The 13,118-nt window shown below is 37.8% G+C and overlaps 1 protein-coding gene across 1 annotated transcript in view; it reads left to right on the top strand.

Annotated features, from left to right (window-relative positions):
* WDR70 (WD repeat domain 70) overlaps positions 1-13,118 on the top strand; it is a 119,727-nt gene that overhangs the window by 5,045 nt on the left and 101,564 nt on the right. The window contains exon 5 of the mRNA XM_065662898.1: positions 990-1,182. Coding sequence (XP_065518970.1) covers positions 990-1,182 — 193 coding nt within the window. The remainder of the gene's footprint in view (positions 1-989; positions 1,183-13,118) is intronic.

Here is a 13,118-nt window from a genome sequence, read left to right as displayed (position 1 = left end):
AAACTGTAAAAAAACACACAAAACCCAAAACAAAAATCCCAATACTTCAGTAGTCTTTTTCTGGTTCCTTTAACATATCTTTTGTATTCAGTTCACTTAATAACTCACATACATGCTCCTAAAATACAAGCTCCCGAACCAATTTTTACAATGGCAATTTTGCTTATCTTGCTGAATCTGAAGGGAACATCTGATTTTACCATTGTAATGGTACAGCGATACCAATGTAATGATAGTATCTTCTTACCACCTTCTGGCAGTTAGAATACAACATCCTCGTTAGCTACCAGCAGAGGGAGTGCATTTATTTCAAATAAACTGAATGAGCGCAGCCCAAAGAGCCTTACTTTTCAGAAATCGTCCAATGCCAAAAATACTGTGTTCACACAGCTGGTTTGGACAACAGTCAAATGATAATTTGATGTAACTTTTAGACTCTAGATTTGTGAGAGTATCAAATATTTGGTTGAAAGTGCCTGATTCCTCTTTACCAGCATTATAAAGCAGGTGCCATGCTTTGTGTTCTCATTACGGTTGCGAGCCTTGGTGGTCACTGTTTTGAGTCCCACCAGCCAAAAGAGGTGCAGAGCACCTGCACAAGGTGCAACTTGAGGCAGAATCTGGAAAATGGAATGTAACAATGTTGGCTTCTGTTGGCTTCTAAGCAATACTGAAATACTGAAATCCATACTAGTGGCATGATACTGTTTTTACAATCCATCTAACTTTGTTTTATTTTGTCCAGTTTTTTGAATTGTCTGTCACTATGGTATGTTTTTTTTGTTTGTTCATTTTTTTTGTTTTTTTTTTTTTTAAGGCTTTTTTATGATGAAAGATGTTGGTGTGCGTACACTCAATAAAAACTAACTTATGTCTTGCTGCTAATTTCAGCGTTCATGAATTCACAACTGTGCTCCACATTTTTATCTGAAAATTGTTGTGAAAGTGCTTATGTCTCAAAATAGTAATTTTTAAAAATTTACATGCAGAGGGAAAGTCTGGAGTGAAAGTGAAGATAGTTCAGATGAAGAATTAACTGGGTCTTCCAAGCAATCCCCGACCTCTGCTCAAGGTCCAGCGGAGGATACTGATGATGATGATGACTTCATTGGGCCGCCACTTCCGCCTGGATTCAAGGATAGCGATGACGATAATGATGATGATACAGAGGAGGAAGATAATGTAAGTATGTTTTTTCTCATTAATGTCTTAAAACTTTGAGTAAACTCAAATTTGTAAGTCTGTTCTTTCCTTATGATTGAATTTGCAGGTCAAGCATGACTGTTGTTTGAAATGCATTGTGTGTGTGTTTTTTACCCTAATAATTATTCAATAAATGAAAATAATTGTTTTCATTTAAAAATACCAGGATTTAAAAAAAATTGCATACATGTGAGTCTCAAGGGAAGTTCATCATCAATTAATATATATTTTGTTTTCACACTATGAAATAATTATATAAAAATATTTTTATAGTTTGTTTACCAATGCATGCATAGAATTTTTTTTTTCTTTTACAAGAAAGAAGAGATGGTTTTGAATTTAGAGAGAACAATTCTGCCAAAAATGTGGTGAAGGCTTTTCCTTTTCTTTTTGTTTGTTTTGATTTGCTTTTTTAATAAATCTAAGAATATGCCAGATGGGTTTATTTGAGTGAATATAGATTGTCTTTTTCTATTTGTGTTAAAAGCAAGAAAACCCCTAACAGCCTAACTTGTATATCACAGGTACTTGGTTGCCAAATCTCTCTATTTAGTTGGAAGTTTAATGGTCTCATGTTCATTTTACAAAACTTCCTTGATTGAATATTTTGTTGCAGTTGATTTCATATTGATGGTTTCCATGCAATTTTGTAGCAACAATGACAAAAGTTCTGTAAAAACAGCCTTACGTATGCAACTGTGAACCGTTGGTAGCAGAAAAAACCTCTTATGTCCACTTGCACAAATATGGACCTAATCCTAAACTCCAAATTCCCAGTTGTCTCAATGGTTTCCTTTAAATTCCATTCCAGTTTTGACTAGATGTTCAGTTAGTTTGGTTCTTATAAAAAAATCTTAATCTTGCATCTTGTGTATTTTAAACATAAGTTTAGTATTCTTAAAATGAGTGAAAGAAACTTCGTAAGCAATAGCATAACTGATTTTCAGAGTGAGCCTTACTTGTATGATCAGTGGTTTTTGTGTTGTTTTTTGTGTTTTCCAGGAGATAAATGATGCTTTAGGATTTTTTATTTCTTTGTTTGATCTGCTTGATTCACTGTTGCCTATGGATTTCTTTAGTTGTCACAATGTATATTTTAGCACTGTATCTGCTGTGATTTCATCTGTACCCCACAAGTGACTTGTGTCTTAGGGAACCAACTGTGGATAAATCCCAGACTTTCCTTGAGAATGTTGTAAGCCTTAAATTAACTTAATACAAAGCTGTATCAGGCATTCTCTTAGGTGCTAGCTGTCATGGCAGTGTGGAGTAAGTCCATATTCTTGAAGGTGTCATAGACTTAGCAGATTTCAGTTGCTGTGAATCATGTCATACTGAAGTTACTGCTTCTTTTCTGCTTCTTTTGTGCCAAGTTCTCTGGAATGCCAAAGGGAAAACAAAGTGTGGAACTAGCTGGTTTTTATGTCAGTGTGTCTTTGTCAGTAGTCACTTTGTTTGCTGGTTGACTAGTTTAATTTCTAGCAAGATTTTGGTATTATTTTTTTATTTATAAATGTTTGAATAATGCTACGACTAGCTTAATAAAATGGACTTCCTGGAAACTGGAGTTAAAAGACCCCAGTGAAAAATTTCAGACAGAAAGGTAACTTGCAGACTGGTATGATTTAAGTTTGTCTGAACATAAGACAATAGTTACAAAACAGTCTAGAATAGATTTGGTTGAGAGTAAGCAGAGCAGCAGAAATACGAGACTTGTGGGTTTTCAGTCTAAACAGTTAATTTATAACTGGGAAGGTTTTGTGTCAGCATGGATGCCAGAGGCCTTCAGGGTCTAGAGCCTCCCCTCACTGCTGCTTATGAACTAGTTATTTTCTTTCCTGTAAAGGGAATCAGGAAGCAGCTGTGCTTTCCTGATTTCCTGTTGATCGATTGGTGATCATAGTATGATCCTGTCAGCCCCAAGGAAAGCAGGTGTTGCTGTTACGAGAACTCTTGTGATTCCTTTTTTTCTTGGTTGTACATCAGGCTGTGGTTGGTACGTGTGGGGGGCAGAACAGGGAGAGGAGAAACAGAAAGCTCCCTTGAATAATTCTTTTGTTTCCAGATGTGCTGTGAGACTGTCTCTCTTTTGTTATCATATTTTGCTGCTGAAGTAACTTTTAAAGCACAAGTGTCTATATTTTTGACCTTAAAGGAAACATTTTCCTTTTTGTGCGTTGCAGTTCTGTAATATGAAGTCTTATGAACTTTGTATAATAGATAAAATGCATCAAAATACTGGCTTTGTCCTGGCAGTTTGCCACTGTCTCTCAAGCCTGACTTTTGATGTGTTTGTTATTGTAGGAACGTTGTTTTCCACCATTGGTTGTTCAGTTGTTTTTGCTTTCTTGTGAGAGACAGTAGAGATATTTGTCAAAATTGCTTGCTATGAGGTTAACATCTTTAGAGTTGGCCCAGGAATACCCAGCTCACATTGGGTATTCTACTGAATAATCATCAGGTGGAAAGGGTAGCTGATGGTTATTATCTTTGATGCGAATTCTTCATACCTCATTGGTGCTTTTTATAGGAAGATGAATACTAGTGTTTAATGGTTGAATGTTTTGGGTCAGCACTGCTACTTTTTGACTATTGTACATTTCTGTAATTTACATTTATATGTGATAAAAACTGACCATACATTTTTTAGGAGAGGCAGTGATACCATATGGTGGTACATAGATGAAATCTGATTTGAGTTACTTTTTTCTTTGAATTTATGTAAGTTCATTTGATATAATCTGATTTTGTATTAGCTGTTCTAAAGCACTTTTCTGTCTTTAACTAAATTCTCTATTAATACTGACGGTAGTTACTTTTCAAAAAAAACCCAACGATTTAATGACTTGTTCATTTAGTGTAATTTGCTTCCATTCATGCCAGAAGTGATGATTCTTAACGAGGTATAATATAGTTGTAAGTGCTTATGCAAACATTTTACAGTGCCTGTTTTGTATTAGTGTAAGGAATACTGCCATATCAAGTATATTTTAGGGACAACAGGTACATGTGGTATCAGTTCCCTCTGATATTTTCTTCTTGTAGTGTTCTGTTCTATATGAGACTTGGATTAATTTGGAGAGCAAGAAAAATGAGAAGAGTTGTCTATTTAAATTGTGATAAGTGCTTTTCTGTAATGCTTTATATCCTAATGATGGAAGAACCTGGTTGGAGTTCAGTGCCAGTTTTTCACATGGGCGTAAGCTGAGAGGAGGAGTGAGGAAGCAGTGTGTCTCCTGTAGCCTGAAACTTTTTAGGTTTGGTTTCTGTCCCCAAAAGCATGCCTTTCTGGAAAACTTAAGAAAAGTATTTTTGTTTCCAGGCAGGCGTATTTTAAAAGAGAAAACTGCTTGTTTTGCAGAGGGCAGATTCTTAGGAAGAGCAATATTTCATGTGGTAAACGTAGAGGTTGGGATGTATAGCAGAGTCTTTGCCAGCTTTTTTGCCCTGGCAGGATGCACTGGGAGTGTATCTTGGTGTTTGTGCAAGCGAAATAAAAATCTGGCTGGAGGGGGACAGGAGACAAGCCAAAGCAGTCATGTTAGGGTTGGTGGGTGGACAGCTTTAAATGTAGGACAGAAGCATTTTTCAAGGTAATGGGTTACACCTATTAAAAACATTAGTAAGAGGGTGTGTATTTATTGATATTTACATCTACATGTCTTTAGAATTTGTGCTGAGATCTTTAGCAGAACCTGATGAAATGCTGGCATCTTGTGGCACTTTTCCTCACTTGAAGTAACAGGTAAAGAATAGAAGTAGTTGTAAGAAGAATTTGCCAGATGGTTTTGCAGGGCCATATCTTCTGCCTGGAACTTAGTTACAGTCAATTCTTCTTTGGAATGGAGATCTTTTTGCCTCTGTAATAGCAAAGGGATACATAATCATGTTGTAATTATGTCCCTGAAACAAGTACGGCCTTGGGTGTCTCCAAGGCTGTACTCTGATTTGAGCATATTTCCAAATTGATAGTGTAGCCTTATTCCAACTTTTAGAGTTACTTTGAGACACTTTCAGATTTTTGCAGAGGTTTAACAGGACATACCAGTAATACTCATTTATTCAGAATGGAACAAAGCCATTTCCTGCTGATTTAGATGGAGAATTAAGTACATTGTAGTTGCTCCAATTAGAATTTGGCTATGCTACCAGGCTAAAAAACAATAGTGGTGTAAAAATTAATAAATTCTATATGAATTTTTAGTTGAGCTAAGGAGTTACAATGTTTAGGATAAATCTTAGGATAAAAGAAGATTGTCAGTCCTGGTAACTGCTGAATCTTGTTTACCCAGTTAGGTTTATTGTCTAAAGAAGAAAAAGTGAATTAAGCTGAACAAAGCGTCTTTTGTGCATGCAGTAGAGGAAGAAAAGTCTAGGTTTGAGGATGAGAGGCATTATTTTTGAACTACTTGTAGTCATTGATATGCTGATGAAAAATAGGTAGCAATTTCCACTGCTTTTGATTTCCTTTGTGTTACCTTCCTGTATTATCAGGAGCAAAATACTTCTGTAATATATGTGCATAGCATGTTCTTAGGTCTTAACAGTATTTCTGGTGTAAAAATGAAGAAAATTTCCTTCATGTAGAACTTGGAGCAAGTCATAGATTTTTTGTTAAGGATCATTGGTGTGGTTGCTGGTGTTGCAAAAAATAAGAGAAATTATCTCAAAACTTGAGTTAGAAAGGATTTGCAAGCTTCACAAAATATAAAGCAAAATCAGCCCCCTAAATATTGTATAACGAAGCTCAGTATAAGAATGCGAGAGTTATCAGTCAGAAGCTGGAAGGAATACCTAACATAAGAAACTGCGAGTTTTGTGTAGACAGTGTATAAGAGGACTCTAACAGGGTAATTTCCTTAGGGAATGTTTATCTTTTATAAAAAGGCGTGGTATGCTTGGCCCGCCCCTCTTCAACCCAATGCACCAGAGCTTATGATTACCAGTTGTCCCTAGAGAAAATGAATATACTTCCAAGATATGTATTTATCGATTCTACAGAGCATAGGAAGATCAAGACTTCTCTGCTGTGTATCATGCAGTGGATTTATGGTGGCATGAAATTAGATTTAATTAATTAGTAATATGACTGCATATGAGGAGTTTAATAATGTTTCCTCTACAGTCTATTCTTTGAGAACCTAAATTGCTTACACAGTCAAGGGAAAGTGGTGGCTACCTTTCCACATGATGCTTTTGTTGGCAGTTCCAACAAACTTCCAATATGCTTTTATAAAGAAGCACAAATATAATATTGTTGCTATCAGTGTTAGAATATATGAAGTATTTCCAAATTTGGAAGGGGAGCTAACAGCAGTACTAACATTATATTTGACATTGTCAGTGTCATTGTGGAGTACAATAGCAGGTTTTCTTTGTATCTGCCATGTGAATGTTACCTTCTTGAAAGAAGTTGGAATCATAAAATAGTTAAGGTTGGAAGGGTTCTTAAGATCATCTGGTTCCAACCCCCCTGCCATGGATAGGGACACCTCACACTAAACCATGTCACCCCCCCCAAAAAAAGTTGTTTATGGTCTACCCAGAATAATGAGAAATACAGGTATAGAGAACTGTTGCTTGAATGAAGAGTAAAATAAAGTGGATGATAAAAAGTATTTGAAATATTTATAGTGGAGGATGATTGAATAATTTAGAATGGCTATATCTGAAGGAAGAGCGTAAGCGACATGCAGCTACATTTCCTTTCCAAAACAAGTCTTCACAGGATTTTCAATTAACAAATGATTTATGTTAAACTGTTGGAACTGTGGACTGCTCCAGTGGTATCCTTAGAGAGCAATTTTGTTGACTCTTGGAATGTCTGCTGTTTGTTAAAAAGATGGCTTTGGATTTTTATGAATGTGAGACTACCACATGTAATGTTTTACAACCGCTACAATGGCATCTCTTATTTGCAGGTGGGCACTTAGCAGTATGCAGGGACTATACATACCTGATGCTAACACTGTCCAGATCACACAACAATCATACTGAAATTTTTACCTTTAGTCCTTTTTCTTTTTTGTGTTTTAATACCTAATACAGTTATTTTCAAATTGTTAGGACCTTGTATAGTATTTTGCTGAGTTACCTTGTCTACTATTTATAAAGACTTGGTGCATCAACTCAGACATAGTGGCCCATGTACAGTACAGAAGGCCCATAGGTCATCTTTCATATAATGAGTATTAATGCAAGAAATAAATCCTGGAAGAGCTGTGGAATTTACAAATGAAACTTATTTTTCTGTGCATGGCCAAAACTTCTGTTGAGGAGAAAATGAAAACACTTTAAAGGAGTTAAAATATTCAATTAATTAGTTTAAATCTGGAATGAAAGCAAAAACTAAAGTTCTCACTAAAAGAAGTTGTTTGTGTGGAAATGCTAGAAGGCTTGCTTGTTTTTTTTAGTATTTCCCAAGTATCAGAAATAGGTGATATTTCCCTATTACTTAATGTATGGCGTGTATTTGTAGATTACTTTAGGTGTCAGAAAGAGCTCAGATCATTGTAGAGATACAATGCCCTATGTATTATGAAAGATTTTATGTTAATATCTGCCTCTTAAGTCTCTTCCTGTCACGTAGTACAGGCAAACCATATGTCTTAATATGTTTTTAATTTAAAGAGGTAAAAAACGAAAGAAAAGGAAATAATTCTTTGTTATATATATACATATATATGTATATATAGCCTTTTTGTTTTTTTTTTTTTTTTTTCTCTCCTGTTAAAAAACGGAATTGTCAACTTTTGAAGTGCATTGCTGCTGCTGTGTCCCTTGACTTGGCATTTTCTCGTTAGTCAAAGTTAGATGGACTTAAAGCTTCCTTGACCCGTCAGTCTACATCTGTGGTAGTTCATACCTATTTTGAAATTCCAAAAATGGAAGTAATAAGACTCCAGAGATTGTCAGGTTATTTTGCTGTTAGTCATTGTCTCTAAGAGACAGCTATCAAAAATGGGTGACATTTCTAGCGTGTTATTGAGTCTTCATTTCTGGAGGCCTAGTTTAAAGCCTGCCTCTGTATGTACTGCAGGTCGAGTAAACGTCTTGTTTGCATATATTGCAGTTGTACTACACAGGTACAGGCATAAAGCAAATGTAAAAATGTGGGGTTGACAGGACTGAAAGAACCAAAGTAGGAATAAAGCATAAGATTTCATTCAGAAAATTAACTATCTGTAAATATGATGGCTGATGCAGATGGTTGAATTGAAAAGGCAAATTCATCTTGAAATCTAAAGCCAATATGATTTGCAAGTCCTCGGAAGAGTTGAACTCTCAGTCTTCATATTGGAAATATTCTAAGCAGAAGGGGAAGCTGTGATTACTTAACGTTTTTAACCACATCTGAATGGCAACAATTATGGCACCTGAAACAGCCTTTCAGAATTTTAGTTTACAGTATTCAAACTAGAATATTTTCAATGTGTTGGTTAATACATAAAATATATATGTATATATCAAGAACTTGCTAGGCTTCACTGCAAATATAAATTGGGGTGAGAAGAATCATAGCTTATAGAATAATTACTGTTTCTTTCTGAAGTCAGTATCTTCCAAGTTTCATCCATCATATAGATTTATAGAGATTTATCTGGGATTTTCTGATCATCCAGAGTCAACTCCGGAGACAACCATGCTGTTCTGTATAAAGAAGGCAAACCTACACGTCAGGCTATTACCACAAATGTGGGGATCAGCTTGCTTTCAGTAGTACCAGATTTGTAACCTTTTCCAGTACAAATAGTGTCTCTTGCAAAGTGAATGTCTTGGTGTAACTGGTCTTGTCTTACATACCAGAATAAGCATATTTCCAAGTGACATTCTTTTAGTACATTAATTGTATTACTGCCTTTTCTAATGAGTAGCAAAAATGCTGGGAATGGAAATTACGGAGAAAAAAATAGTTAGCTGACTCATCTGCAGTGTCTACAAATTGCACATGCCTATTTTACAAGACCACTGTGACACAGAGTGCTGAAGCATCTTAAAGTCAACCCCTTCTTGTTCTACAGTTTTAAATCTTGGTCTTTGTGAACATTCTGGGCTTTAAAACCATCTTAAAAAAATAAATTGCTTTTTACTCCATTAATTTTTCATGTGGAAAATACTGAAATTGTGGAGAAGATGTAAACTCCTATATGTGTTTTTTTTTTTGTGTGTGCGTTACTTGTGTGATACTTGCATATTTACTTTTACTCAGGTTTTCCCTGCCCTGCTTAGATGTCATGCACAGGTGTGCAGGCACACAATGTGAAACATTGGGTCACATAGAAGTGTATGATGATTTTATGACCGACTTCAGTGGATAGATGTATGTGTATCTTCCACAGGTAAACCCTAGAAATAATGATGAAAGAGTAAAACTTGCAGGACACATCAATAGAAAACAGATTAAAAATTGTGACATGTATCTCTTGCCTGCCAATGATCTAGTAACTTGTTTTAATGACTTCGTTGTTTTAACCTGGAATTTCTTGCCTGTCATTTCAAAGAGTCCTTCAGAGTTACTCCTCTGTTCTGTGATTAGGTGTTGCCTTATCTAGCATATACTTTGGCGAGGGCAGCTGGTTGTTTTGGGGCTTCTGTTTTATTTTTCCCTCTGTGACAGACCTGTACTGTGTCATAATTGGTAGGGATCAGGCTTCTTCTGTGTTCCATTCCTGCTTGTATTCCAATCTCTGGTGACTCCACATCATATTTTAGTCCCCTCTGAAAAGGAGTCTCTGAAAATAAGTTTTTAATATACAGAATCACAGAATCACAGAATCCCAAGGGTTGGAAGGGACCTCAAAAGATCATCTAGTCCAACCCCCCCGCAAGAGCAGGGTAACCTACAGTACATCACACAGGAACTTGTCCAGGCAGGTCTTGAATATCTCCAGTGTAGGAGACTCCACAACCCCCCTGGGCAACCTGTTCCAGTGCTCTGTCACTCTTACAGTAAAGAAGTTCTTCCTGATGTTAACGTGGAACTTCCTATGCTCCAGTTTACACCCATTGCCCCTTGTCCTATCACTGGATATCACTGAAAAAAGCCTAGCTCCATCATCCTGACACCCACCCTTTACATATTTGTAAACATTGATGAGGTCACCCCTCAGTCTCCTCTTCTCCAAGCTAAAGAGACTCAGCTCCCTCAGCCTCTCCTCATAAGGGAGGTGTTCCACTCCCTTAATCATCTTTGTGGCTCTTCCTGGACTCCTTCAAGCAATTCCCTGTCCTTCTTGAACAGAGGGGCCCAGAACTGGACGCAATATTCCAGATGCGGCCTCACCAAGGCTGAGTAGAGGGGGAGGAGAACCTCTCTTGACCTACTAACCACAGCCTTTCTAATGCACCCTAAGATGCCGTTTGCCTTCTTGGCCGCAAGAGCACGTTGCTGGCTCATGGTCATCCTCCTATCCACCAGGACCCCCAGGTCCATTTCCCCATCGCTACTTTCCAGCAGGTCACCCCCCAACCTGTACTGGTACATGGGGTTGTTCTTCCCCAGATGCAAGACTCTACACTTGCCCTTGTTAAATTTCATCAAGTTTCTCCCCGCCCAGCTCTCCAGCCTGTCCAGGTCTCGCTGAATGGCAGCACAGCCTTCTGGTGTGTCAGCCACTCCTCCCAGTTTTGTGTCATCAGCGAACTTGCTGAGGGTACACTTCATCCAGTTCCCTCATCCAGGTCATTGATGAAAATATTAAACAGCACCGGTCCCAGCACCGACCCCTGAGGAACTCCACTAGTCACAGACCTCCAGCTAGATTCTGCGCCATTGACCACAACTCTCTGCCTTCTTCCTTTCAACCAGTTCTCGATCCACCTCACTACTTGATTGTCAAGCCCACACTTCCTTAGCTTATCTATGAGGATGCTGTGGGAGACAGTATCAAATGCCTTACTGAAATAAAGAAAAACTACATCTACCGCTCTACCATCATCCCTCCACCTAGTCACTTCCTCATAGAAGGCTATAAGGTTGGTCAGATGTGACTTCCCCCTCATAAAACCATGTTGGCTGTTCTTAATGACCCCCTCATCCTTGATATGCCTAGTGATGGAGTCAAGCGTAAGTTGTTCCATCACCTTTCCAGGGATGGAGGTAAGGCTGACCGGTCTATAATTACCCGGGTCCTCCTTCTTGCCCTTCTTATGGACTGGTGTGACCTTTGCCATCCGCCAATCCTCAGGCACCTCGCCCGTTTCCCACAACTTACCAAAGATGATGGAGAGTGGCCTAGCAATGACCTCCGTCAGCTCCCTCAGCACCCATGGGTGCATTCCATCCGGACCCATCGATTTACAGATGTCCAGATTGCATAGCTGATCCCTAACCCAATCCTCATCTACCAAAGCAAACTCCTCCTTTGTCCTGACTCCTTCTGGGGCTATAGAAATCCGGGGCCCTCGGGGAGAGTCTGCAGGAGTAAAGACAGAGGCAAAGAAGGCATTCAGCACCTCTGCCTTCTTTATATCCTCTGTCTCCAGGGCACCCACTTCGTTCAGCAGTGGGCCTATATTGCCTCTTGTGTTAGTTTTATTTGCTATGTATTTGAAGAAGCCTTTTCTATTGTCTTTAACCCGACTAGCAAGATTGAGTTCCAAGGAGGCCTTAGCTGTCCTAATTGCCTCCCTACATCTAACAACTGTCCTATATTCCTCCCAAGCGGCCAGCCCCTCCTTACATAATACCAAGTAAATGTTTCTATTTGTATTGTGATAGTGCAAGCCTGTATGTAATAGGGTAATAAAGGAGGCTTTTTGCATATAACAGCTGCAATTTTAAGAGCAGATCCTTTCACTTAAATCTAAATTAATAGTATAAATAGTGCTAAGCTTCGTCCAGTTGCTATCCATATATCTATTTCTTATGGAAGGCAATTTTGTTGCATTGAATAGACAGTGAATTTGAGTAGGTCCAATGGTAGTTTTTTTATGATTTCTCAAAGACTTGTAGTCCAAGTAAGAAACTGCAGTCAGTGTTTGAATGCAGAATGAGCAGTAGTCAACTAATTCACTGCATTTTCAGCAAAAATACTAACCCCCCAGAGTAATATGAATGTCGCTAAATCTGAATTAGATATAACTATGCTATTTATAATGCTATTTTAAATGAGCATCTGCTCAAATAACATGATAGTTATGAAAACTAGTTCTGTCCTCAAAAAATAATAGTTGTCAGCTGTAGTTCAGTTGTGTGTAGTTTTATGCAATTTGCATTAATGTACCTCTTGGGAGTAGTCTCATGCACTGTAGGAGCTAATGGAAGCTGTAACCCTGTCTGATAATTTCAGGGAGTAACCTTATGATGGACTCTGCAACCAAGTTTATGTGGGTGGCAGAATATGGTTGAGATCACCCAAATTCTGTGGCTGATTAGGAGAAAATTTTGTCTGTCTGCGTCTTGAAGTACTGTATACAATCAGATTTATGATAGCGGGTTTTATGATACGTGTCATGTACAGCAGCTAAAATTTAACAGTCAAATGAGGCAAATAAGAATCGGTAATATGAGGAAACACTTAATGGTACAGTAAGTCAGTAGGGTAAGAACAGAGTGTAAATCCTCTGCTCTTTGGGAAGGAGGGAAGAAAAAGAGTATTCCTCTTAAGTATTGCTCTGAAAAGTATGGAGGGAAAACAAAAGAAAATGTGGGATTGCAAGGATTCATGTCTCTTTCTGGCAGTTACGTATGTATCAAGCATACTTGCTTTCTAAGTATAGTAAAAAGATATTTTTCTGGAGCCAATCTTGGCACTGCGTGTTTGTTCACTTTTTCTGAATAGTAGTTAGTGATACAGTTTTTCTTTGGCACATTTAAAACCTAATTCATGTGTAGGCAAGAAAGTAACCTTAAGCTGTATTTTCCTTTATTGTTGCATAACCCCTGATGTAATTGGCTCACTTTCAGAGCTAAA

This window comes from Lathamus discolor, chromosome Z, assembly GCF_037157495.1.
Source record: "Lathamus discolor isolate bLatDis1 chromosome Z, bLatDis1.hap1, whole genome shotgun sequence".
NCBI lineage: Eukaryota > Metazoa > Chordata > Aves > Psittaciformes > Psittacidae > Lathamus > Lathamus discolor.
This window is presented reverse-complemented; position numbering and strand designations above follow the sequence as displayed.